General features: G+C 48.4%; 1 protein-coding gene across 2 annotated transcripts in view; it reads left to right on the top strand.

The window, feature by feature from the left end:
- The window catches only part of ANKRD27 (ankyrin repeat domain 27), a 78,276-nt gene that overhangs the window by 1,838 nt on the left and 49,541 nt on the right, over positions 1–26,897 (top strand). Inside the window, exons 2-4 of one of the 2 annotated variants that reach the window (XM_054464668.2) lie at positions 13,154–13,285; positions 22,749–22,859; positions 26,119–26,275. In XM_054464668.2, the coding sequence (XP_054320643.1) occupies positions 13,184–13,285; positions 22,749–22,859; positions 26,119–26,275 (370 nt within the window). In that variant the 5' untranslated portion in view covers positions 13,154–13,183. Of the gene's footprint in view, positions 1–13,153; positions 13,286–22,748; positions 22,860–26,118; positions 26,276–26,897 lie in introns of those variants that run through there. The other variant, XM_054464670.2, reaches the window with a different exon arrangement.

The following is a 26,897-nucleotide window of genomic DNA, read 5'->3' as shown; positions in this document are numbered from 1 at the left end:
TCCAGGAGGCACAGCCGGTAGGCCTTGGAAGGAGGGGATGCAGGATGGGAGCAGGAGCAGAGACTTCTTCTGACCAGCCATAGGGACAGGAATGCACCTGGGGCTCTGACGTTGGATAGACTTCATTCCCAACTTACACTCAGCCTTGCCTGGTGACCTGAAATAATCTTGGCCGGCAGCTTCCCTGGGAGGGCAGGCAGAGGTGTCTGTAGAGGGCCGGGGGTTAGGGTCTCCGTTGTGCCTCTTTGTGACTGTTAGACTGTGTCTCCTTCACCAAGGCAGCTGCTGGGTCTTTGTTAGTGATGTTTCTGTGTCCCGGTTAGGGTTTCTGTGGCATCTGCCCTGCTGGGGCTCTTCCTGTCTGTCATTTGCCAGCATTAGGCTGGTGTCCAGTGACTCCATCCTCTCATAGAGGAGTGGAGGAATGTGACCACATCATGATAGGTACCAATCCTAGAAAGGATTCAGTCCAGAAAGATCCAGACTTGATTTGTCCTGAGGTTGATTCTCCATCTGAGGAACACTGAGAAGTGGCCCTAGAGCTCCTGCCCATCTGCCCAAGATACTGGTGGAGGGTGCATGGTGGTTCTTCTCCCTGTGGTCCGGGAACAGGGTGATGCAGTGGCATTTGGAGGGGCTGTTGTGCTCTTCCAAACTTTCCTGCTCCCTGCATGGTCCCTCCCTGGTTCCGGTGCTGGCTTCTCTCTAACCCTGTGCATTCCAGCTATCACTGTGTTGGGCTGGCACTGAGCATCCTGATTGTTTTGGGCTTTTTGCCTTTGTGCTTGCTTGGCTGTGACCTGTGGCTAGCCCCTCACCTACCCTGGATATGGACAGTGGAGTTCCAGCTCTTGTGAGAGATGACCTCTCCCTGGGAGCTGGGGCTTCCTCTTAATGCCCCACTATCATTTTGTTCAAGGGGGTGAGCAGTTACTCCATCTCTGCAGGGAACCAGGCGCAGGGTGGGTGCTTTAATGAGAAGCTTTGAGAAGAATATGGACAGGATCTCTAAATGTTACAGGTCAGGAGGACACAAGTGACTGTAACAGCATATGTTACATCACCACATTGCTTCCATTGGTATGAAAAATAGATGAATAGAAAGTTTTCATTTTTCGCCTTTTCCTTCTGAATCATAAATTAGACCAAATGGAGAATACTGCTCATCTGTTGGGAAGTGTTCCTGGTCAGAGTGTTTGGTCAGAGCCCCGGAAGGGCGGGAACAGCCATCTCAGTGAGATTTCAGCAGGGAGTGCATCTTTAAGGAGGCTGAATTCCCCATGCTGAATTCTGCTGAGCTGGGCTGCACGCTGTCACCAGACGGTTCCTGACCACCCAGACTTATCTGGGCTAGCAGGACGGTTGAAGACCACAAAACCACGAGTGAGCACACTGCCGCCTGAAATACTAGTTTGAGGCCTCACATGGCTGTCCTGTTCATAGAATAACTGCAGATAACTCACATTTAGGGGTATTTGGTATCTCCAGCTAACTCAACTGGATTTTCTGTACATTTTCCCATCATTTGAGCCCAGGCAGGGATGGAATTTTTTAAAAGAAGTTTTATAAGAAGATTCACTTATCTTTCCAGTTTTACAAGAAAAAGTCCATTTTCTTTGCATGTTATTTTAAAATAGCAAACTAATTCTTTTTTTTGTTTGTTTTGTTTTTGAGACAGGGTCTCACTCTGTTGCCCAGGCTGGAGTGCAGTGGCCCGATCTTGGCTCACTGCAACCTCCCCCTCCCAGGTTCAAGAGATTCTCGTGCCTCAGCCTCCCAAGTAGCTGGGATTGTAGGCGTGGGTCACCGCACCCAGCTAGTTGTATTTTTAGTAGAGATGGGGTTTTACCATGTTGGCCGGGCTGGTCTCAAACTCCTGACCTCAAGTGATCCACCCACCTCGGCCTCCCAAAGTGCTGGGATTACAGGTGTGAGTCACTGCACCCCTGCATGTTACGTATTTTTAACACTAGGACAGAAAGGTTGAGAACAGTGTTGGACAGAGGTCCTTTTTCTTCTTTTTTTTTCATGTGACAGCACGGATGAAAGGACAGAGCTCTTTGAATCCCTACTCCTGGACAGAGGGTTCAGTCTTTAGTGACCAAGAAGACTGAGGTCCAAGATAAAGCAGATGACTTGGGGCTAGATAACAGCAGGCTCTGTCCACGCAGCAGTGCTTGTTAAGGGCGTGGTGTGTTTACACAGTTGTTGCATGTGACCTGTATGTTTTGATGTGGCACTCAGTGGCCTTCCCTTCTCTTGCTGTTCTGCCCCTTTCTGGCCTCTGCTTGGAGTCTTATTACTTTCCCATCCTCTACTTCATCCCCTTCCCTTCTGCTTTCTTTCATTTTCTTTCTTTTTTTTTTTTTTGTGATGGGGTCTCAGCCTGTCACCCAGGCTGGAGTGCAGTGGCGCTGTCTCGGCTCGCTGCAACCTCCACTTCTCGGGTTCAAGCAGTTCTTCTGCCTCAGCCTCCAAGTAGCTGGGACTACAGGTGCCCATGTCCACGCCCAGCTAATTTTTGTATTTTTAGCAGAGGCAGGGTTTCACCATTTTGGCCAGGGTGGTCTTGAACTCCTGACCTCAGGTGATCCACTGCCTTGGCCTCCCAAAGTGTTCAGATTATAGGTGTGAGCCACCACGCCCGACCACTACTGTTTTCTTCTGTCTCTGGTCCTTACCTCCCAGCTCTGTTTTTAGTTCATCCATGGAAGCCTGTCCTTGTTGCCTCATCTTGTGGGATGGAAGTATTGGTGTTCTTCCAGCATCTTTTCTGAAGCAGAAGGAGCGCCTTTTCCCAGCTTGAGTCTGACCATATTGCATCCTGTTTCACACATGGCTTTCATCCAGAGCATCTTTACTTTTGCAGTGTGCCACATAGAACCAACTACGTCAGGAACTAGAAAGAGTTTTGTTTTCTTGTGACTCTGTCCCAGCAAAATTGCATTATCTCATTGTGGTGGAGACTCATAAAAGGATTATCTGGGCTCCAGTAATGAGTGAATTTAACAATTCAAATAGCTGAGTTGTTGCAGAGGCACCCCTGGGGCCCAGGCAGGGATTATATGTGACCATTTTTATGTTAGTCTCTTCTCCCTAGGAGGACTGGCCGGGAGCTCACAGGTCTTTTTCAAGCAGAACCCCGGGCACCTGCAGCCAAGACAGTTCTGGCTGGACCTGGGGAATTAGGTGAGGGGCCTGTGTGGCTGTCTGTCTTGTGGACTTTTCTTCTGTTGAAATAAAGTATGACTCAGGCTGGGCATGGTTGCTCACTCTTGTAATCCCAGCGCTGTGAGAGGCTGAGGCGGGAGGATTACTTGAGGCCAGGAGTTTGAGACCAGCCTGGGCCACATCAAGAGACGCCATCTCTACTGAATGAATGAATGAATGAATGAATGGTTCTTATTTAGCCTTGAGTCAGCCAGCTGAATCTCAGTTTCTTCATCTGTGACACAGGCTAGTGATACCTACTTGCCTAGAGTTACTGTGAGCATTAAAATAGGATGAGGGCTAGGTGTGGTGGCTCACACTTATAATCCCAGCACTTTTGGGGAGCTGAGGCAGGAGGATCACTTGGGCAACATAGCAAGACCCCATCTGTACTGAAAATAAAAAAATTAGCTGGGCATGGTGGCTCACACCTGTAATCTCAGCACCTTGGAGTCCGAGACAGGAGGATTGCTTAAGTAACTTAGTGAGACCCCATCTCTACGAAGAATAAAAAAAAAATTAGCTGGGCATGGTGGCTCATGCCTGTAGTCCCAACTACTTGGGAGGCTGAGGCAGGAGGATCACTTCAGCCTGGGAGGTCAAGGCTGTAGTGAGCTGTGATTGTACCAGTGTACTCCAGCGTGAATGATAGAGCAAGACCCGTCTCAAAAAAAAAAAAAAAAAAGGATGAAGATGAAGACTGGGCACAGTGGCTCATGCCTTGTAACCCCAGCACATTGGGAGGCCAGGGCAGAAGGATCACTTGAGGTCAGGAGTTTTGAGACCAGCCTGGGCAACATAGTGAGACCCTGTTTCTACCAAAAACAAAACAAAACAAGAAACTTAGGCTAGGCCAGGTGGCTCATGCCCGTAATTGTGGCACTTTGGGAGGCTAAGGTGGGAGGATTGCTTGAGGCCAGGAGTTTGGGGGTGCAGTGAGCTATGATTGTGTCACTGTACTCCAGCCTGGTCAGTAGAGTGAGACCCCAACTCATAAATAAATGAAGGTAAAGTAAGTAAAGATGAGGATGTATAGAAGTTATTACAGTGCCTGGGACAAGGACTCTCCCAAATGGTGGCTATTTTTACCATTAGTCCCAAGGAATAGAATTCATCATGCAGTTATGTGTGCATAGTGTTTTCCCAGGGAGGCACTCTGGATCCCTGTTACATAGTGAGAGAGTAGCTCCTATTTCATATTTCATTCATTTAATTGTATCAAGGATAAATTCACTTTGCGCTTTTTTAATAGTTGCTGATTTTCTCATTTTAATGAAGAGAGAAGGCCCCAGGCTCAAGCTTAGCATCTAATGAGTTTTTTTTTTTTTGAGACGGAGTTTCACTCTTGTCACCCAGGCTGGAGTGCAATGGCATGATCTCGGCTTACAGCAACCTCCACCTCCTGGATTCAAGCGATTCTCCTGCTTCAGCCTCCTGAGTAGCTGAGATGACAAGTGTGTGCCACCACACCGGCTAATTTTTGTATTTTTAATAGAGATTCACAACGGGGTTTCACCACATTGGCCAGGCTGGATCCGCCCACCTCAGCCTCCGAAAGTGCTGGGATTATGAGATTTTAAGTAACAGTAATTACCTTTATAATTTTTAACTGTAAGATGATCTTCTCTTTGTTGGAAGTGATACCATTTGTCTATTTAAAGTAGTAATAAGATTTCTTTTTAAAATAAATTTTAGGCCAAGGATGGTGGCATATGCCTGTTGAGCCAGGAGTTCAAGACCACCCTGGGCAACACAGCAAGACTCCATTTCTACAAAAGTAAACAAAAATAAAATAAAACAGAAAAGAAAATACATTTTTATAAAGACAATAAGTTATTGAAGGAAAATGTCAAACACTAGCAAGAGAGCCATTTTGTGTAATTGTTGGGCAAAATTGTGCTCACATTGTGGGCAGGTTGTTCACTGCCCAGCAGCAGGGGCCGTGCAGCACGTGGCCTAGGAGCTGCTCACTAGCCTAGTGCCCTTGCACAGGGCTGCGTCCCCTGGGAAGTCGGGTGCCTGTTTCTAATTCTCACAAAGGTCCCATGTGAGCTTGCAGTAACTGGTGCTATGTTGATATGCAGTACTGCACGTCACAGATAGATACGGTGGCGTGTAAATGACCCTCATAAGAGTCCTGCAGACAAGTATTAGCATTCTCTGTGGTGCAGGCCCAGATGGAGGCTCAGAGAGGTGGGATGGTGTGGTTAGAAATCTGATCTCCTGGCCGGGTGCAGTGGCTCACGCCTGTAATCCCAGCACTTTGGGAGGCCGAGGTGGGTGGATCACTTGAGGTCAGGAGTTTGAGACCAGCGTGGCCATCATGGTGAAACCCCGTCTTTACTAAAAATAAAAAAATTAGCCGGGAGTGGTAGTGCACACCTGTAATCCCAGCTACGAGGGAGGCTGAGGCAGCAGGAGAATTGCTTGATCACAGGGGTGAAGGTTGCAGTGAGCCGAGATTGCACCACTGCACTCCAGCCTGGGCAACAGAGTGAGACTCTGTCTCAAAAAAAAAAAAAAAAAAAAGAGGAAATCAGATTTCCTTTTCTGTGCCCATTTTGTAGGCAACCCCTCTGAGAGCTCATTGGCTCACAGGAGCAGACCAGGGACTATGAGGAGCAGCTGTAGAATGTTTCATGAAACACACAAAGCACTGGTTCACGTTAGTTAGCAGCATGGAGCAGTCTGCAGATAGCAACATCCTTCAAACAGCTTACTTCCTAAAGTGAGTTGAACACTGACCTGTAATCTTCTTTTGGCCGTTCACAGACCTTTCAGTCATGAATCATGGAAGGGTCTACTCTGGCTTCAGAAGTCCTAGTTCTGATGGTAGTGGTAGGTGTGTTCCATACTGATTCTTATTTTATCTGTACAGTGTGACTCTGATGTAAGTCCATTTGGCTTTTGCTTTTAGAACCTTACCTAAAATAAGCAATCTAATTTTAGCAACCCCTTTCACAACAGCAGCAAAGTCTATACAGAGTATATAAATAGTCTAATAAAAGTCGTATATGATCCTTATGGAAAAGTTGGAGGACATCGAAGAAGACATTCATGGAAAGATATACCATATATGTGGATGATAAAATTCATAATTATAGGGCTGAGTGTGGTGGCTCATGCCTGTAATCCCAACACTTTGGGAGGCCAAGGTAGGAAGATCACTTGAAGCCAGGAGTTCAAGACCAGCCTGGCCAACATGGCGAAACCCCGTCTCTACCAAAAAATACACACAAAAAGTTAGCTGGTGTTGTGGCGTGTAGTCTGTAGTCTGAGCTACTTGGGAGGCCGAGGTACGAGAATTGCTTGAACCCGGGAAGCAGAGGTTGCAGTGAGCCAAGATTGCGCCACTGTGCTCCAGCCTGGGCAGCAGAGCAAGATCTCTGTCTCGAAAAAAAAAAACTGCAGGCTAGGCGTGGTGGCTCATGCCTGTAATCCCAGCACTTTGTGAGGCCGAGGCAGGCGGGTCACCTAAGGTCAGTAGTTCAAGACCAGCCTGGCCAACATGGTGAAACCTCGTCTCTACTAAAAGTACAAAAATTAGGCCGGGCGCGGTCGCTCACGCCTGTAATCCCAGCACTTTGGGAGGCTGAGGCGGGTGGATCACAAGGTCAGGAGATCGAGACCATCCTGGCTAACACAGCGAAACCCCGTCTCTACTAAAAATACAAAAAATTAGCCGGGTGTGGTGATGGGCACCTGTAGTCCCAGCTACCTGAGAGGCTGAGGCAGGAGAATGGCGTGAACCCTGGAGGCAGAGCTTGCTGTGAGCCAAGATCATGCCACTGTACTCCAGCCTGGGTGACAGAGCAAGACTCTGTCTCAAAAAAAAAAAAAAAAAAATTAGCCTGGTGTGGTGGCGAGTACCTGTAATCCCAGCTACTTGGGAGGCTGAGGCAGGAGAATTGCTTGAACCCGGGAGGCAAAGGTTGCAGTGAGCTGAGATCACACCACTGCACTTTAGTGTGGGTGAGAGAGTGAGACTCTGTCTCAAAAAAAAAAAAAAAAAATTCATCAATTTAGTGCAGGTCCGATAAAAATCCTAATAGGATTTTTCACGTAATTGACAAGCTGATTCTGATTCATTTGATATTGTAAAGGACAAGGAATAACCTTTGGAGAACAAGCGGGAGGGAAGCCTTTCTCTGTGAGTTAGTAAGACTTCTTATGAAACTGTAGTCATGTAAAATAAATGTTCATATGTGGTCTCTCCCTGCCCTGTCCAGTGTAATAGCTGCTAGTGGCTATTGAGCACATGAAATGTGGCTAGTGTGAATTGAGAAGTGCTGTAAATGTAAAATGCACACTAGATTTTAAAGACTTAAGAATAAAAAAGGATGTAAAATATATCATTAATAATAGTTTTTTTTTTTTTTTTTTTTTTGAGACAGAGTGTCACTCTGTCACCCAGGCTGGTGTGCAGTGGTGCAATCTCAGCTCACTGGAGTCTCTGCCTCCTGGGCGCAAGCAATTCTCCTGCCTCAGCCTCCTGAGTAGCCTGGCTAATTTTTGTATTTTGTAAAGATGGGGTTGCCCAGGCTGGTCTCGAACTCGTGGACTCAAGCAGTCCACCTGCTTTGACCTTCCAAAGTGGTGGGATTACAGGCATGAGCCACTGTGCCTGGCCATCATGAAGAACTTATTATTATTATTATTATTATTTGGGGATGGAGTCTTGCTCTGTTGCCCAGGCTGGAGTGCAATGGCACAATCTTGGCTCACTGCAACCACTGCCTCCTGGGTTCAAGCAATTCTTCTGCCTCAGCCTCCCAAGTAGCTGGAATTACAGTCACCCGCCATCATACCCAGCTAATTTTTGTATTTTTATAGAGATGGAGTTTCATGATGTTGGCCAGGGTCTTGAACTCCTGACCTCAGGTGATCCACCCACCTCAGCTTCCCAGAGTGCTGGGATTACAGGTGTGAGCCACTGTGCCCAGCCAATAACTTTTAAATAATGATCAAGTCAAGTGCAGTGACATGTACCTGTGGTCCCAGCTACTTGGGAGGCTGAAATGGGAGGATTGCTTGAGGCTGGGAGTTCAGGGCTGTGGTGAACCGAGATCGTGCCTGTGAATAGCCACTGCAACATAGCAAGACCCGTCTCTAAAAAACTAAATAATGGTCACATGTTGAAAATATCATATTTTGGATATTTTAAGATAAAATATATTATTAAAATTAATTGCACCCTACTTCTTTTTTAATGTGCTACTAGAAAATTTAAAATGACATTGTGTATTTCTATATAATATATACATAATTGTATTTCTCACATGTGACAGTGAGACCCTTGAAACAGAGTAGAGTCTGGAAACAGGCTAAACATATGTGGGATCTTGAAGTGTGACAGCCGTAGCATTATCAACCAGTGTGAAACGGGTAGAATATTCAAAAAATGATGATGGGACAATTGGCTTACTATATGGAGAAATATAGACACTCGATTTATAGCATGTACAAAAATCCAGATGGATTGAAGACCTAAAAATAGAAAACTTTAATCTTTTTAGAAATCATAAGGACTATCTTTATGGCTTTGAAATTGGAAAGGACGTGGTTTCAGGTAGTCTTTGCTATGTAACAAACCCGCTCAAAATGTAGTGACTTGAAACTGCCACAATTTATTACTTCCTACGTTGTGTGAGTTGGGTGGGTGGTTCCTCTGTTGGTCTCAGCTGGGCTCCCTCAAGGGGCTGTATTCTGCTGGTGGGTTGGCTGTGCTCGCTGGGCCACCTAGGCCTCGCTCTCCCCCCATGGCCTTTCATCATGTGGGCTTCTTCATAGCATTGGGATCTTGGGGTACCAAGAGAATGAGAATGGAATCCGCAAGGCCTTTTGTAAGTGTGTAAGTATGTATATACATTTACTTTTCTTATTTCTTGAATGTACTAAGACTTTTTGTTTTGTTTTGTCTTTGAGACAGAGTCTCACTCTGTCACCCAGGCTAGAGTGAAGTGGCGTGATCTCGGCTCACTGCAACCTCTGCCTCCTGGGTTCAAGTAATTCTCCTGCCTCAGCCTCCCGAGTACCTGGGATTACAGGCACATGCCATCATGCCCGGCTAATTTTTGTATTTTAGTAGAGACAGGGTTTCAGCATGTTGTCCAGGCTGGTCTCAAACTCCTGACCTCAAGTGACCCACCTGCCTAGGCCTCCCAAAGTGTTGAGATTAGAGGCGTAAGCCACCGTGCCTAGCCTTTTTTTTTTTGTTTTTTAAAGAGATGGGGTCTCACTCTGTTGCCTAGGCTGGAGTGCAGTGTTTCAATCATAGTTCATTGCGGCCTCAAACTCCTGGGCTCAAGCGATCCTCCCATCTCAGCCTCCTGAGTAGTTGGGACTACAGGCATGTGCCAGCACACCTGGATAATTTTTGTATTTTATCATTTGTAGAGACAAGGTCTTGCTATTTTGCCCAGGCTGGTCTCGATCTTGAACTCCTGGCCTGAAGTGATCTTCCTGCCTTGGCCTCCCAAAGTGCTGGGATTACAGGAGTGAGCCATTGTGTCCAGCTCCTGTAAGACCTCTTGAAGCTGGCACTCACAAATTGTACAGCATCGATTCTGCCTGTTGGTTGAAGCAAGTCACAGGGCTGGCTCTGATTCAGGGGCTGCGGAAATGAGTCTACTTCCTTTTTTGTTTGTTTGTCTGTTTTTTTTTTTTTGGAGACTGAGTCTTTCTCTTTTGCCCAAGCTGGAGTGCAGTGGCAGGATCTGGGGTCACTGCAGCCTCTGCCTCCTGAGTTCAAGCAGTTCTTTGCCTCAGCCTCCCAGGTAGCTGGGATAACAGGTGCACGCCACCACGCCCCACTAGTTTTTGTATTTTTGTAGAGATGGGGTTTTGCCATATTGGTCAGGCTGATCTCGAACTCCTGACCTCAAGTGATCTGCCCACCTCGGCCTTCCAAAGTGCTGGGATTATAGGCGTGAGCCACTGTGCCTGGCCTACTCTATCTTCTGATGGGGGAATAGTGAAGTCACTTTGCAAGAAGACCTGCCAGAGGATAGACATGCCAATTACAGATTTCCTAAGGCTCAAAAAGCACTGACCTTAAAAGCAAAGAGTGGCAAATCCAATTATTGTTGACCCTTGAACAATACGGATTTGAACTGTATGGGTCCACTTACATTGTATTTTTTTCAACCAAATTCAGGTTGAAAATACCATATTCACAGGTTGCAAATTTCTGTATATGGAGGGCTGACACAGACGTGAGTTCCACAGGGCCGACCATGGGATTTGAGTATGTGTGGACTTGGGTATACAAGAGGGTCTCAGAACAAATCCCCCAAGTATACTGAGGGATGACTGTCCATTCACGTCAAAACTTCTGGCCAGGCACAGTGACTCACACCTGTAATCCCAGCGTTTTGGGAGGCTGAGGTGGGAGGATTGCATCAGGCCAGGAGTTCAAGTTCAGCGTGGGCAACACAGCAAAATCTCATCTCTACAGAAAGTGAAAAATAAAAAAAAAGGCTGGACGTGGTGGTGCATGCCTGCAGTCCCAGCTGTTTTGGAGGCTGAGGTGGGAGGTGGGAGATCACTTGAGCCCAGGAGTTCAAGGTTATGGTGAGCTACGATCATGCCACTGGACTCCAGCTCTAGCCTGGGCGACAGTGTGAAACCCTGTCTCAAAATAAATAACATCTGAAGTTCTATTTCTGAACACACCCATTGACAGAATGAAAAAGCAAGTTACAGACTAGGAGATGGTGTGAGTATGTGTGGGGGTGTGTGTGTGTGCGTGTGTGTGTCTCTCTCTCTCTCTCTCTCTTTCTCTCTCTCTCTCTCTCTCTATATATATATATATTTTTTTTTTTTAGACAGCATCTTGCTCCATCACACAGGGTGGAGTGCAGTGGTGTGATCATGGCTGATAGTGGCCTTAACCTCCTGGGCCCAAGTGATTCTCCTGCCCCAGCCTCCTTAGTAGCTAGGACTATAGGCACGCACCACCACACATGGCTAATTTTTAAAACTTTTTTTGTAGAGATGGGGTCTCGCTATGTTGCCCAGGCTGGTCTTGACCTCTTGACCTCAAGTGATCCTCCTACCTCATCCTCCCCAGGTGCTGTGATTACAGCCAGCCTGGGAGATGATATTTAAAACTTACTTTAGTATACAGATGTTTAAAGAACTGTAAATCCTAAGAAAAAGGCCAACAACCCAGCGGGAAAGTGAGCAAAAGACATGATCAGGCAGTTTACATAACAGAAAGAAATTTAGTTCATTTAATTAATGAACCAATGAAAATTAAAAACAGTGGGATATGACTTTATACTCATAGACTATCTCAGCCCATGCAGGCTGCTGTAACAGAAGGCTTGAAAATGACAGAAATGTGTTTCTCACAGTTCTGGAGGCTGGGAAGTACAAGGTGAAGATCCTGCAGGTTGGATGTCTGGGGAGGGCCTGCCTCATAGACAGCTGTCTGTTCTCTGTAACCTCACGTGGCCGGAGGAGCAAAGGAGCTCTCTCAGGCCTCTTTCTTTTTCTGTTTTTTGAGACTGAGTCTCGCTTTGTTGGCCAGGCTGGAGTGCAGTGGCGTGATCTCGGCTCACTGCAACCTCTGCCTCCTGGGTTCAAGCTATTCTCCTGCCTCAGCCTCCCAAGTAGCTGGGACTACAGGCATGCGCCACCACGCCCAGCTAATTTTTGTATTTTTAGTAGAGACGGGGTTTCACCATGTTGCCCAGGCTGTTCTTGAACTCCTGACCTCAGGTGATCCCCCTGACTTGGCCTCCCAAAGTGCTGGGATTACAGGCCACTGTGCCTGGCTGCATAAGGGCACTGATCTCATTCATGAAAGGCACTGATCTCATTCGTGAAGGCTCTGCCTTTGTAACCTAATCACCCCTAAAGGCCCCACCTAGCGGGTTAGTATTTTAACATATGAGTTTTCGGAGGACATAAACATTTAGACCATAGCGCAGACTAACAGAAATTTTATTATTTTATTATTTTAATTTTTGGGGAGATAGTGTTTTGCTATATTGTCCAGGCTCATCTCCAACTCCTGGTCTCAAGTGGATCCTCCTGCCTTAGCCTCCCGAGTGGCTGGAACTACAGGCACATGCCACCATACCCAGATAATTGTTTATTTTTGTAGAGATGAGGGTTTTGCTGTATTGCCCAGACTGGTCTTGAACTCCTGGGCTCACGGGATCCTCCTGCCTCAGGCTCCCAAAGTGCTGGGATGACAGGCATGAACCACCACACCTGGCTTCCGCTTTATTTCTTAAAAGAAAATCTGAGGCAAACATGGCAAAATGTGACGATTCCTTAATTCTGGTGCTAGGTTTGCATTATTACTCAATACTTTTCTGTGTGCTAAAATATTTCATTAAAAATACATGAGTATCTTGAGAATGTCATAATTTTGGTCATGTAGGATGTTCTAAAAATAGCCATTTATACTTTAGCCAAGACTTGGAGTTTAACAAGATTTTCTGAATATAATTTATACATTAGCCAATAAACGGGTCATCTTGGAATTGGTGGGTTATGTTTGAGATTTCCTGGTGGAGTGAGTCTGTGGGAGAAGAAAATTGCATGTCATGAATCCTTTTTTATTTGGAGGATGCTCTTTAGAAATTGCCAGATGCAGGTCGGGTGTGACAGCTCACGCCTGTAATCCCAGCACTTTGGGAGGCCGAGGTGGGCAGATCACCTGCTGGTCAGGAGTTCAAGACCATTCTGGCCAACATGGCAAAACCCTGTCTTTACTAAAAATACAAAAATTCATGGGTGTGGTGGTGGGCGCCTGTAGTCCCAGCTACTCCCGAGGCTGAGCCGAGCTCCAGCCTGGGCGACAGAGTGAGACTTCGTGTCAAAAAAAAAGAAAAAAAAAAGAAAATGCCAGATGCATCAGATGCAGACTTTCATGTGTTTACGTAAACTCGAAAATGGCCATTCACTCCTTTTCCCTCCCTTATTGCAGGAGATTTGCTCTGACCCATCCGAAGTCCATATGGCTCTGTATGATGAAGACCTCCTGAAAAATCCTTTCTATCTGGCTTTGCAAAAGTGGCGCCCGGACTTGTGCAGCAAAGTGGCCCAAATCCATGGCATTGTAAGTGCGCTGAGCCTCAGGGTTGTCCTGAGGCATGAATGGTTCCAGACACGTGGTAGACTAAAGCTCAGTTTGGAGGGAGTTCGTTATAAACCCGGCTTAGCAAGCTCCCAGCAGTGTACTTGGTCTGTGAGTGAGCAGCGGGTGCCCCCCCGTGAGCCGCTACCTCCAGGAAGCCTCCTGGGACTGCAGTCCAGGCTGTAATACTTTCTCAGAACTCCTGGCCCCTGCCTGTGGCTAACTGTGCCCTTTCGTGGAGCACCCCCAGTGACACTTGGTCTCATGCTGCAGTGCTCTCTTGTTTCTCTCTTGTTTCTTCTCCAGGGCTAAAATGAGTTGTGCTCCCTGGGGCCTCACGAGTCCTGGTCTGTCTGGGAGGTGGGTGCTCACCTCATAGAATAAGGGACTGAGTAAATGCATTCATACACTGCTTTGAAAGGCTTTTCCAAAGGGAAAGCACCATAATGAAAGAACTTTTCTGGTAGAGGCCACAACCTCAGAAGCCTTCAGGGGCAGCCAGGTAACAGGAATGAGAAGCAGGCAGGAGACGCTGTCACCTGTCATGGTGGGGGCATCTGCCTGGACGGAGAGCGGGCCCCACGTTGTGGGTCTTTCCAGTTCTCAGGTCAGTGAACTTGGCGGGCATCCTACTTAGACAGCACTGGGGGACACAGTGTCCCGAGTGCATTTGTGTCATCTGTGGCCTCTGCTTGAGGAGTCTTCCGTCTTCTTTTTGTCTGTTGTCCCCTACTCTCTCAAAAGGATGTCCACTTCTCTTATCCCGTGGGGCAACTTTACTCAGGTATGTGAGGTGCCTGAGGGTTTGAACTGAAGGAGAAGTCAGGTTAGCTGAGTGTGGCTTCAGGTTCTCAGCGGCCTCTCAGGAACGCTGGAATTGACTTTCATTTATTTTTATTTTTATTTATTAATTTTTTTTGAGACAGAGTCTTGCTCTTTCACCCAGGCTGGAGTGTGGTGGCGAGATCTCAGCTCACAGCAACCTCTGCCTCCCAGGTTCAAGTGATTCTCCTGCCTTGGCCTCCCAAGTAGCTGGGATTGCAGGTGTGTGCAACCACGCCCGGCTAATTTTTGTGTTTTTACTAGAGATGGAGTTTCACCCATGTTGGCCAGGCTGGTCTTGAACTCCCGACCTCAGGTGATCCGCCCACCTTGGCCTCCCAAAGTGCTGGGATTACAGGCATGAGCCACCATGCCTGGCCTGGACTTGACTTTCATTTTACCCAGGCCGAGCTCTGCCATCAGAAACTGGGTTTCTTTTTTTTTTTTTTGAGAGAGTCTCACTCTGTTGCTCAGGCTGGAGTGCAGTGGCGCGATCTTGACTCTCTGCAACCTCTGCCTCCTGGGTTCAAGCGATTTGCCTCAGCCTCCTGAGTAGCTGGGATTACAGGCACAATCCACCATGCCCGGCTAATTTTTTTTCTTTTTTTGAGACAGAGCCTTGCTCTGTCACCCAGGCTAGAGTGCAGTGGCGCAATCTCAGCTCACTGCAACCTCCGCCTCCCGGGTTCAGGTGATTTTCCTGCCTCAGTCTCCCGAGTAGCTGGGACTACAGGCGTGTGCCACCACATCCAACTAATTTTTGTATTTTTAGTGGAGACGGGGTTTCACCATGTTGGCCAGGATGGTCTTGATCTCTTGACCTCGTGATCCACCTGCCTCGACCCCCCAGCGTGCTGGGATTACAGGTGTGAGCCACCATACCCGGCCTAATTTTTGTATTTTTAGTAGGGACAGGGTTTCACCATGTTGTCCCGGATGGTCTTGAACTCCTGGCCTCAAGTGATCCACCCCCCTCCGTCTCCCAAAGAGAAGCTAGGTTTCTTGACATCTTTTCCAGTTTTTATGATTAGTTTTGTGATTCATATTTCTTCACCACAATCTTCTTACTTTAGATTTTAGAAGCCAAAAAGTTCATTATTTTAAAAATTACAGAATATAGCTCTTTCCAAATAAAAATCTCGTAAAATTCACCAAAGACATTCATTGTCATCTCTTCATTTCACAGCAGTTATTAAAAGCTGCTGTATACAAGATACTTTGCTTGATGGTGAGGATTCACCAAGAAACAGAAATACACATCACTCTTTTTTTTTTTTTTTGAGATAAGTTCTTGCTTTGTCCCCCAGGCTGGGCTAGAGTACAGTGACATGAACACGGCTCACTGCAGCCTCAAACTTCTAGACTCAAGCAGTCCTTCTGCCTCAGCCTCCCGAGTAGCTGAGACTGCAAGCATGTGCCACCACGCCTGGCTGGTTTTTATTTTTTGTGGAGGTGGGTCTCACTATGTTGCCCAGGTTGTTCTTGAACTCCTGGCCTCAAGGGATCCTCCTGCTTCGGCCTCCCACAGTGCTGGGATTACAGGCGTGAGCTGTCACGCCCGGCCCTAGATCACCATCTTTACCCTCATGGAGCTTAAATTCTAGTGCGAGAGATGGTCATTCACTGAGCGAGTGCATACTAATTACGGTAGTGGTGAGTGTCGCAGAGGAAAAGTACGGGACGCAAGGCAGGCATGGATCAGGGAGGGCCTGGCCGTACTGCGGGAATATTTCCTCCTTTCCTGTCTTCGTTGTATGATATTTTAAACTACTGTCTACACAAGTGCATATTTTCATATATATCTTTATCCAGCTTTTTAGAAGCGTCACACTGTGGCGTAGTTATTTCTGTGGAAGCTCTTTGGGGAAGCTCTATCTTGCTCAGCATGGTGTTACTGAGCCCAGTGGCTGCGACTTCGGGATTTTCTCTTTCTTTCTCTTCTTTTCTTTTTTTTTTTTTTGAGACAGAGTGTCACTGTGTTGCCCAGGCTGGAGTATAGTGACTCTATCTGGGCTTGCTGCAACCTCTGCTTCCTGGGTTCAAGCGATTCTCCTGCCTCAGCCTACCAAGTAGCTGGGATTACAGGCACCCACCACCATGCCTGACTGATGTTTGTATTTTTAGTAGAGATGGGGTTTCACCATGTTGACTGGGCTTGTCTCGAACTCCTGATCTCAAGTGATCCACCTGCCTCGGCCTCCCAAAGTGCTGGAATTACAGGCGTGAACCACTGTGTCCAGCCTAACTTTTTGTAATTTTTGTAGAGATGGGGTTCTCAATTTCTTGCCCAGGCTGGCCTTGAACTCCTGACCTCAGGCAATCTTCCTGCCTTGGCCTCCCAAAGTGCTGGGATTACAGGTGTTAGCCACCATGCCTGGCCAACTAAGTGCTTTTCAGCTACAAGTCATGGGATCCCACTCAAGCCCGCTTTGGCAAAAGGGAGATTTTGAATGAACTTTTCTGCCTTGTCACCTTCCTTTCAGGGACACCGGAGAATGGAGATTCTTCCTAGGCTGTGCCATCCGGGGTTCCTCCACAGGGACCCTCAGTCCAGCTCCTCCTGAGATCCAAGGCATCCACAAGGAACTGCTGGGGTCCACATGGGGCAAGAGTGAGCCTCTGGTCTTCCTCAGCCTTGTTTGGTGGACTTGAATCAGTGAGGTTGCCAGGTTGTTGGTGCAGGCCTGTAGTCCCAGCTACTCAGGAGGCTGAGGCAGCAGGATCACTAGCCCGGGAGCTCTGGGATGTCGTGAGCTATGCTGATTGCATCGCCACACTAAGTTTGGCATCAATATGGTGACCTCCCAGGAGTGGGGGACCACCATGTTGCCCAAGCAGGGGTGAACACTGCCATGTTGGAAATGGAGCAGGTCAAAACTCCTGTGCTTTGCTGGGCGCAGTGGCTCACGCCTGTAATCCCAGCACTTTGGGAGGCCAAGGCAGGTGGATCATTTGAGGTCAGGAGTTCAAGACCAGCCTGGCCAACATGGTGATACCACATATCTACTAAAAATACACAAATTAGCCAGGTGTGGTGGTGCACACCTGTAATACCAGCTGCTTGGATGGCTGAGGCATGAGAATCTACTGAACCCTGGAGGCGGAGGTTGCAATGAGCCGAGATTGCACCACTGCACTCCAGTCCAGGCAACAGAGCAAGACTCTATCTCAAAAAACAAAAAACAAACAAAAAAAACCTCCCGTGCCGATCCGTAGTGGGATTGCACCTCTAAATAGCCACTGCACTCCAGCCTGGGCAACATAGTGAGACCCCATCTCTAAAAAAAAAAGAAAAAAAAGAATCAGGGAGGCCAGCTTCTCAGCAGAAATCAGCAGAGTGCAGGAGCTGCCGTCACTGTCACACCGGTCAGGTTTGCTGGCCCATGCCGGCACCTTCTTGTCTGTGTGATGAGGGGCATGGACCCACACCCGTCCACTCCGCAGTTGTGCTCTACCTATGTTTATGGATTGAAAGAAAAAGTCGAATATCTTGATGGTCTCCAGGGAAATGCCATCCTTTCTGTCACCTCTAAGGGATCTCTGTGGCCTCAGCAGTTGAATACCAAATATCTTTCCATGAAGTTTGGACATTGTACCAACTTTATTTCATTTTTAATATTTTGGTAGAGATGGGGTCTCACTATGTTGCCCAGGCTGGTCGTAACCTTGTACCAAGTTTGACTGCCCTTGAGTCTGCCCTGGAGATCAGAGTCCTTTATCAGGCTCCAAAAAATGTGAAATCACTTAAAAACGTGTCTCGGCCAGGCATGGTGGCTTACACCTGTAATCCCAGCACTTTGGGAGGCCAAGGCAGGCGGATCACTAGGTCAGGAGTTCGAGACTAGTCTGGCCAACATAGTGAAACCCCGTCTCTACTAAAAATACAAAAAATTAGCCGGGCGTGGTGGCGGACGCCTATAATCTCAGCTACTGGGGAGGCTGAGGCAGGAGAATCGCATGAACCCGGGAGGCGGAGGTTGCAGTGAGCTGAGATCACGCCACTGCACTCCAGCCTGGGCAACAGAACGAGACTCCGTCTCAAAAAACCAAAAACAAACAAAACAAACAAAAAAAACATGTATCTCCTGCAGAGTGAACTTCACCACGCTTCTCGCTGCGTGCACGCTGCTGGGCCACCTCATCTCCGTGTGGCTGTGCAGCAGTGTGTGTGGGGCAGCTGAGGGTGTAGCTTGACTGCTCCTTCCCTCCCCACCCCCACCCTTGTCCCCGCCCCTGCCCCGCCACACCTCGAGGCGCCTTCCTTCCCAGCTGCTCCTTTTGTGGGGATGCCCCCACATCCAGGCAGGTGTCTCCTTCCTGCCCTCCTCTGCTAACTGATTGGACAGTGGAAGCGCCTTCTCCTGTGCTCACCCAGATTTCAAATTTAAATCTCAGAGGCCCGTGACACCCCCACTGCTTCTAAAAGTCGCCGCTGTGCTTACAACTATCCGGCTAATTACACACCTGCGGCGTCCTCAGAGCAGGCTGGGCAGGTCTGCGTCCCTGGGGCTTTAGTGCAGGGTTGGAAGTCCTCCAGGTTTCCCAGGTGCACCAGGAGACCGTCCCCTTTGCCTATAAGAAAAACAAAAATTTCAAAGGAGATTGAACTTGGTCCTTTTATTGAGGTGTCCGATTTAATGGGGTAAGTAGACTCCGGGGGCCTAGTCTGGGAGCCTAGCGGCATGTCTTCTAAGCCCCAGGAACTGACTTTCATCCAAGCTAAGGGCGCTGAGACCCCTGCTCCAGTTCTCAGGATTTATTTAGTATAGATGCTTCCAACAAGCCGTGGCCATCCACTCCACGCCAGGCACCGTGCCAGGTTTCAGGGTTACACGATCAGTGGGGAACTTGGCACGCCTTCAGGGAATTCCAGAAACAGGCCATTTGCAGGCCAGAGGAATGAGTGTCAGGACAGAAGGCAGCGTGGGCAGTTGTAGAGTGCTTAATCCAGCCTGGGGAGGAGGCAGGAGGGCGCCCTGGAGTAGGTGCCACTCAGGCAGATTCTTGCCCTTTATTTGACTTTTCTTTCCTTCTTTCTTTCTTTTGAAATGGGGTCTTGCTCTGTCACCCACGCTGGAGTATAGTGGCGTGATCTTGGCTCACTGCAACCTCCACCTCCTGGACTCAAGTGATCCTCCTGTCTTAGTCTCCTAGGTAGCTGGGACTACAGGCGTGGACCACCACGCCTGGCTAATTTTTGTATTTTTTGTAGAGACGGGGTTTTGCCCTGTCACCCAGGCTGGTCTCGAACTCCTGGACTCAAGTGATCCACCCGCCTCAGCCTCCCAAAGTGCTGTGATTACAGGTGTGAGCCACCACACCTGTCTCCTTTTGTTTTTCCCCATAAAATGCAGCTCCTGCAGGACTTTCTTTCCCCCAACCCCACGCCCCACCCCCGGGATGGAGTTTCGCTCTTGTGGCCCAGGCTAGAATGCAGTGGTGCGATCTCAGCTCACTGCAGCCTCCGCCTCCCGGGTTCAAGTAATTCTCCTGCCTCAGCCTCCTGAGTAACTGGGATTACAAGCGGTCGCCACTGCACCCGGCTAATTTTTGTATTTTTAGTAGTAGAGACATGGTTTCGCCATGTTGGCCAGGCTGGTCTCAAACTCCTGACCTCAGGTGATCCACCTGCCTCAGCCCCCCAAAGTGTTGGAATTACAGGTGTGAGCCACCACACATGGCCTTTCTTTAATTACTGTTATTTTAAAAATTGTTTCTAAAGGGGCTAGAATAAACCATTTTTTGGTTAAGGCTTGAAATTTCTAGGTCCCCACCTTCTGGTCAACGCAGTAACTCTGAACTTTGTCTGTGCTGGTAACTCTGAAAAGTCTTTGCCGGCAGTAAAAACTCCACAGCTACTCCAGAAGTAGTCTGAAGCCCCCTAAGGGATAGCCTGGAGGCCGTTGGCCTAGCTGCCTACCCCCCATCCCAGGCAACTCCTCCCTGGTCTCAGCGGGATTGCTGTGGGGATGGGTGGAGCCAGAGAGCCCAGCTTTGGCTTCTGGTTGCTATGAAATGCTCTGGGCAGCAGGGGCCTCTCTCTTTCTTGGCATAGGAGGAACTAGAGCTCCTTTTTATGTCTGCCAGAAAACTGGTTGGGGGAAGGGTTGGTCCTGAGGGCCCCCGATTTACCCAGCAAACTTGCACTGGGCACCTGCCTCGTGTCCAGCAGTGTGCTTGACAGTGGGGATGCAGTGAATGGGGCCAGACGTGCGTTATATAAGTCAGGGAGGCGGAGAAGGTGACGCGAACAAGCAGGCAGCATGTGGGCACAGTGGGGCAGAGCCCTTAGAAGTTCCTGCTTCCAAGGCCAGGCGCGGTGGCTCACGCCTGTAATCCCAGCACTTTGGGAGGCTGAGGTGGGTGGATCACGAGGTCAGGAGATCGAGACCATCCTGGTGAACACAGTGAAACTCCGTCTCTACTAAAAATACAAAAAAATTAGCCGGGCGTGGTGGCGGATGCCTGTAGTCCCAGCTACTTGGGAGACTGAGGCAGGAGAATCATGTGAACCCGGGAGGCGGAGCTTGCAGTGAGCTGAGATCGCGCCACTGCACTCCAGCCTAGGCAACAGAGCGAGACTCCATCTCAAAAAAAAAAAAAAGTTCCTGCTTCCCAGAGGCCACATGAAGGCCCTCCAGCCACGGCCCTTCCTTGAATGGGATGGTGTGAGTCCTTCGTGCTGCAGCTGGAGGGGGGCCATCTCCGACTTCAAGCATTAAACACCCGAGGACTGGCTCTTTAGATCCCATTGCCTGTGGCCCACTTTGGCTTCTAGGATCTTCTTTCTTTATCTGCCAACTGCAGTGGTGAGGCCACTTGGGAGCCTTGAGGTCATTTCTTCTAGCCTAATATCTAAGGGCCTCCCTTTATTTTAATTTTTTATTAAAATTTCAGATTATTATGTTTAATTTCAAACAAAGAATAATACAATGGACCAGGCACAGTGGCTCATGACTGTCATCCCAGCACTTTGGGAGGCCAAGGTGGAAGGATCGCTTGAGGCCAGGGATTCAAGACCAGCTTGGACAACATAGTGAGATCTCATCTCTACTTAAAAAAAAATGCTGGTCATGGTGGTGTGCACCTGTTGTCCCAGTTACTTACGAGGCTGAGGCAGGAGGATGGCTTGAGCCCAGAGGTTGAGGGTGCAGTGAGCTATGATTGTGCCACTGCACTCCAGCCTGGGTGACAGAGTGAGACGCTGCCTCTAAAAAAAAAAAGAAAGAAAAATAGCTATAATAATAATAATAGCACAGCTGACCACGGTCTAAGATGTAAAGATATCATGTTCAAGAAACTGTGGGATAAATCACTCTGTGATCTAACTGTATAGCATATAATCATCTTTTGGCCGGGCACAGTGGCTCACACCTGTAATCCCAGCACTTTGGAAGGCTGAAGCGGGCAGATCGCTGGAATCCAGGAGTTCGCGACCAGCCTAGGCAACATCGTAAAACCCTGTCTCTACTAAAGAAACGAAAAACGAAAACAAGAACAGAACAAAAAAATTAGCTGGGTGTGGTGGTGCGCGCCTATAGTCCCAGCTACTTGGGAGGCTGAGGTGGGAGGATCACCTGGGCCTGGGAGGCAGAGGTTGCGGTGAGCTGAGATCGTGCCACTGCACTCCAGCCTGGGTGAGAGAGCAAGACCCTGTCTCCAAAAAAAAAAAAAAAGCGTAAAGAAAAGAATAGAAGGAAACCATCATTCATGTGAAGTGTTCTTTTTTTTTTTTTTTTTTTTTTAAAGACAGAGTCTTGCTCTGCAGCCCAGGCTGGAGTAGTGCAATGGTGTGATCGCAACTCACTGCAACCTCTGCCTCCTGGGCTGGAGCACAACCTCCCAAGTAGCTGGGATTACAGGCACATGCCACCATACCTGGCTAATTTTTGTGTTTGTAGTAGAGACGGAGTTTCACCATGTTGACCAGGCTGGTCTCAAACTCCTGACCTCAAGTGATCTGCCTGCCTCAGCCTCCCAAAGTGCTGGCATTACAGGCGTGCGCCACCACCCCCGGCTAATTTTTGTATTTTTAGTAGAGCCAGGGTTTTGCCATGTTGGCCAGGCTGGTCTTGAACTCCTGACCTCAAGTGATCCGCCTGCCTTGGCCTCTCAAAGTGCTACAATTATAGGCATGAGCCACCACGCCCGGCCGTGTTTCTTTTTTGAATGGTGGGAGAAAGTGTGATTTTTTAGCTTCCCTTTTCTGTACTTTCCAAGTGCTCCTCTCTTCATCTGGACTTGTCCCTGAGCCCCTGGGTCCTTATAACTGTACTGTTAAGAATACAGAGGGAGCCTGGGGCCACTAGCTTGGGCGGGTACCCAGCGAGTGTAGTAGAGTGTAGTAAGGAGCTGTCAGCCTCCACATCTGAAGGTGAAGAAGGATTTGTACTGTTCTGCCTGTGGTGGGGTGAGGCTGATTCCATCACAACAGCAACAACAACAACAGCAGCGGCAGATCACCTCAGCTGGCAGCCACTGTGGCCACGTTGGCAAGGGACCTCGGGCGTTCTCTCTGCCAGCAGGTCCCACTGTGTGTCCAGCTGGAGCGCCTTTGGGGACACCCTGTTCTGCTGAGGTGGTAAATGGCACGTCTGAGTTTCCCCTGAATTGTTTTTTCCAGGTCTTAGTACCCTGCAAAGGAAGCCTGTCGAGCAGCATCCAGTCTACTTGTCAGTTTGAGTCCTACATTTTGATACCTGTGGAAGAGCATTTTCAGACCTTAAATGGAAAGGTATTCATTTCTTGGTGGATCAGCTAGGGTCATCTACTTGGTGTTTGGGACCAGAGGGGAGGGAAGAGAGTCCCGTTCTCAGCCTTTCGCAGCTACTGGCAATGGTGGCATTTGACACCCACTGCAGCCCCGTGGGGGGCTGGAGGGACCCTGCCTTTGTGGTGGAGGAAAGGGAGGTGGTGACAGTAAGCTGGACCCCAGCTGCTGCCTTGGAGGCCGGGAGGTGCTGAGCATCTCTCCTTGAGCCCGTGATGGGGTTTCTGCCGTGTGTCGCTGGAACACCTCCTCCTTGCTGATGTCCGAGCCAGAGGAAGTTGTTTTATCCCAGTGCCATGAAAAGCTTGTCAGTTTCTTGGCCCCGAATAGGACATCAGGGATGAATATTTTAGTTTTTAAAAGCGTTTTGTTTCAGCTGGGCATGGTGGCTCACGCCTATAATTCTGGCACTTTGGGAGGCCGAAGCAGGAGAATCACTTGAGGCCAGGAGTTTGAGACCAGCCTGGAAAACATAACGAGACCCCATCTCTGCCAAAAATAAAAGTAAAAAATTAGCCAGGCGTGATGGTGCGTGCTTCTAGTCCCAGCTACTTGGAAGGCAGAGGTGGGAGAATTGCTTAAGCCGAGGAGTTTGAGCTTGCAGTAAGCCATGATTGTGCCACTGCACTGTAGCCTGGGCAACAGAGCGAGACCCTGTCTCAAAAAAAAAAAACAAAAAACAAAAAACGCAAAAAACAATCTTTTTGTTTTGAAATAATTTCAAATGTTTTAGTAAAGTTGAAAAAACTCTTAAATGTGCTTCCCCCCAAGCTGTTAACATTCTTGCCACATTGGTTTTATCACTGTCTCTCAACACATATTATTATTATTATTATTATTATTTTGAATCTTTTTTTTTTTTTTTTTTTGACATGGAATCTCGCTCTGTCACCAGGCTGGAGTGCAGTGGTGTGATCTCGGCTCACTGCAACCTCCACCTCCTGGGTTCAAGTGATTCTCCTGCCTCAGTCTCCCGAGTAGCTGGGACTACAGGCGTGTGCCACCATGCCCAGGTAATCTTTTTTTTTTTTTTTTTTTGAGGCGGAGTCTCGCTCTGTTGCCCAGGCTGGAGTGCAGTGGTGCTATCACGGCTCACTGCAAGCTCCGCCTCCTGGGTTCACGCCATTCTCCTGCCTTAGTCTCCCGAGTAGCTGGGACTACAGGCGCCCACCACTGTGCCCAGCTAATTTTTTGTATTTTTAGTAGAGACGAGGTTTCACCATGTTAGCCAGTATGGTCTCGATCTCCTGACCTTATGATCCACCCGCCTCGGCCTCCCAAAGTGCTGGGATTACAGGCGTGCGCCACCGCGCCCAACCTGAATCTTTTGAGAGTAAGTTGCAGGCACTGTGCCCTTTAGCCCAAGACGGTTCAGTGTGTATTTCCCAAGAACAGGCATTCTCTTATGTAACCACAACATAGTGATCACACTCAGATAATTTAGCATCGATAGAATGTCCTCCAACATATTGTCCTCATACAGACTGTGCTGATTATACCAATTATATCTTTCATAGCAAAAAAAAATTTTTCTTCTTCTTAGCTCTAGAATCACACACTGCATTTTTTTTTTCTTTTGAGGCAGAGTCTCACTCTGTTGCCCAGGCTGGAGTGCAGTAGCTCGATCTCAGCTCACTGCAACCTGCGCCTCCCGGGTTCAAGTGATTCTCCTGCCTCAGCCTCCTGAGTAGCTGGGACTGTAAGCACTCGCCACCATGCCCAGCTCATTTTTGTATTTCTAATAGAGACGGGGTTTCACCATATTAGCCAGGCTGGTCTCAAACTCCTGACCTCAAATGATCCACCCACCTTGGTCTCCCAAAGTGCTTGGATTACAGGCATGAGCCACTGCACACGGCCTGGATCCTTTTTAAATGTTGCAACAGAAAAAACATTGAGCTATTTCTTTAGTAGAAGAAATCCTGTGTTCTTTGTGAAAAGAAAAAGTAAGAAAGCTCTCCCTATCTAAGAGATGGAAGTAATCTTGTGCTGCAGTGTGGCCAGGGCTGAATCCCACCTGCTACTCCCTGCACGGCTCACTGTGGTCATGGCCGGGTGCTGGGGGCAGACCAGCCGCGCAAAGCCCAACTCCTGTCCTTTTTGTAGATCTGGGTGTCCAAAAGAGAACAAATCAGCCAAGCTGACTGACAGCTGGGGTGAGCAGATCTCTAGCAGGAAAACAGCAGTGTGTCTTGTGAGCCACAGGGCAGAGCAGATGCACTGACAACCCCGTGTTTCCTCTCCCTGTCACAGCGCCACAAGCCTCAGCTGCCACATCTGAACACAGCCCCTGCCCCAGTGAGGACACTGTGGCCGGGCTTCCCTGACTATGGGGATGCCGGGAAAAACGGCCATTCCTGAATGGGAATAAAATCTCCCTCTCTCAGAACCTACCTGCTTCCGCTTTAGAAGCAAAACAAAACAAAACAACACATACCCCATGGTTAACGTCAACAGTGAAAAAAGCTGACATCATGTGCCTTCCAACAGGATACACAGAGGGAGATAAAACATCCCTCTCAGGGTATTCCTGTCAGAAACATGTAACTGTAGAACTGTAATCTAATTGTCAGGAAACATCAGACAAACCCTCCCAAACACACGGAGGGAGAGTCTGCAATACACAACAAAAATGTCAATATCGTGAAAGGCAAAGAAAGACCGAGGTACTGTTTCCAATGAAGGAAACTAAAAAGATGAACAAATGCATCGTGTGGGCCAGGTGTGGTGGCTCACGCCTGTAATCCCAGCACTCTGGGAGGCCAAGGCGGGCGGGTCACCTGAGGCCGGGAGTTCAAGGCCAGCCTGGCCAACATGGCGAAACCGTGTCTCTACTAAAAATACAAAAACTGGCTGGGCGTGGTGGTGGGTGCCTGTAGTGCCAGGTACTCAGGAGGCTGAGTCAGGAGAATTGCTTGACCCTGGGAGGTGGAGGTTGCAGTGAGCCGAGGTTGCACCACTGCACTCCAGCCTGGGTGATGGAGTAAGACTGTCTCAAAAGAAAATAGAAATGATTCAGGTATCTTGCAGCCATAGCTACTAGGCCAACAAAGAGGAAACATTTTAGTATTAAAATGAGCAAAACAGGAGAGTATTTGTGCCCCAGCAAACCCACATTGGGGTGAAGGCCGTAGGGGCCGGTTAAGTGCTGCATCAGGGCCAGGCTGAGAGTGGGATGTGGTTGCCCCGGCTGCTGGTGCAGTGATGGCTTTCTTGTTTCCAGGATGTCTTTATACAAGGGAACAGGATTAAATTAGGAGCTGGTTTTACCTGTCTTCTCTCAGTGCCCATTCTCTTTGAAGAAACTTTCTACAATGAAAAAGAAGAGAGTTTCAGCATCCTGTGTATAGCCCATCCTTTGGAAAAGAGAGAGAGTTCAGGTATTCTGGGAGAAAAAACCCTTTTCTCCTGTTTTAGAAAAATGCGTTTGTTGAACTTGTTCCTGACTTAGCTGTCGAAAGGTTAAACAAGGCCGGGTATGGTGGCTCGTGCCTGTGATCCCTGCACTTTGGGAGGCCGAGGCGCAAGGATCACTTGAGGCCAGGAGTTCAAAACTAGCCTGGAAACATAGTGAGACCCTGTCTCTATAAAAAAATTAAAAAAATCAAGCTGGGCGTGGTGGCTCGTGCCTGTAATCCCAGCACTTTGGGAGGCTGAGGCAGGCAGATTACTTGAGGTCAGGAGTTCAAGATCAGCCTGGCCAACATGGGGAAACCCCATTTCTACAAAAAATACAAAAATTAGCTAGGTATGGTGGCGTGCACCTGTAATCCCAGCCACACGGGAGGCTGAGGTAGGAGAATTGCTTGAACCCAGAAGGCAGAGGTTGCAGTAAGCTGAGATCATGCCGCTGTACTCTATCCTGGGTGACAGAGTGAGACTCTGTCTCAAAAAGTAGGCCAGGCGTGGTGGCTCACACCTGTAATCCTAGCACTTTGGGAGGCCGAGGTGGGCGGATTACCTGAGGTCAGGAGTTCAAGACCAGCCTGACCAACATGGGGA

Source organism: Pongo pygmaeus, chromosome 20 (genome assembly GCF_028885625.2).
Source record: "Pongo pygmaeus isolate AG05252 chromosome 20, NHGRI_mPonPyg2-v2.0_pri, whole genome shotgun sequence".
Taxonomy (NCBI): Eukaryota; Metazoa; Chordata; class Mammalia; order Primates; family Hominidae; genus Pongo; species Pongo pygmaeus.
This window is presented reverse-complemented; position numbering and strand designations above follow the sequence as displayed.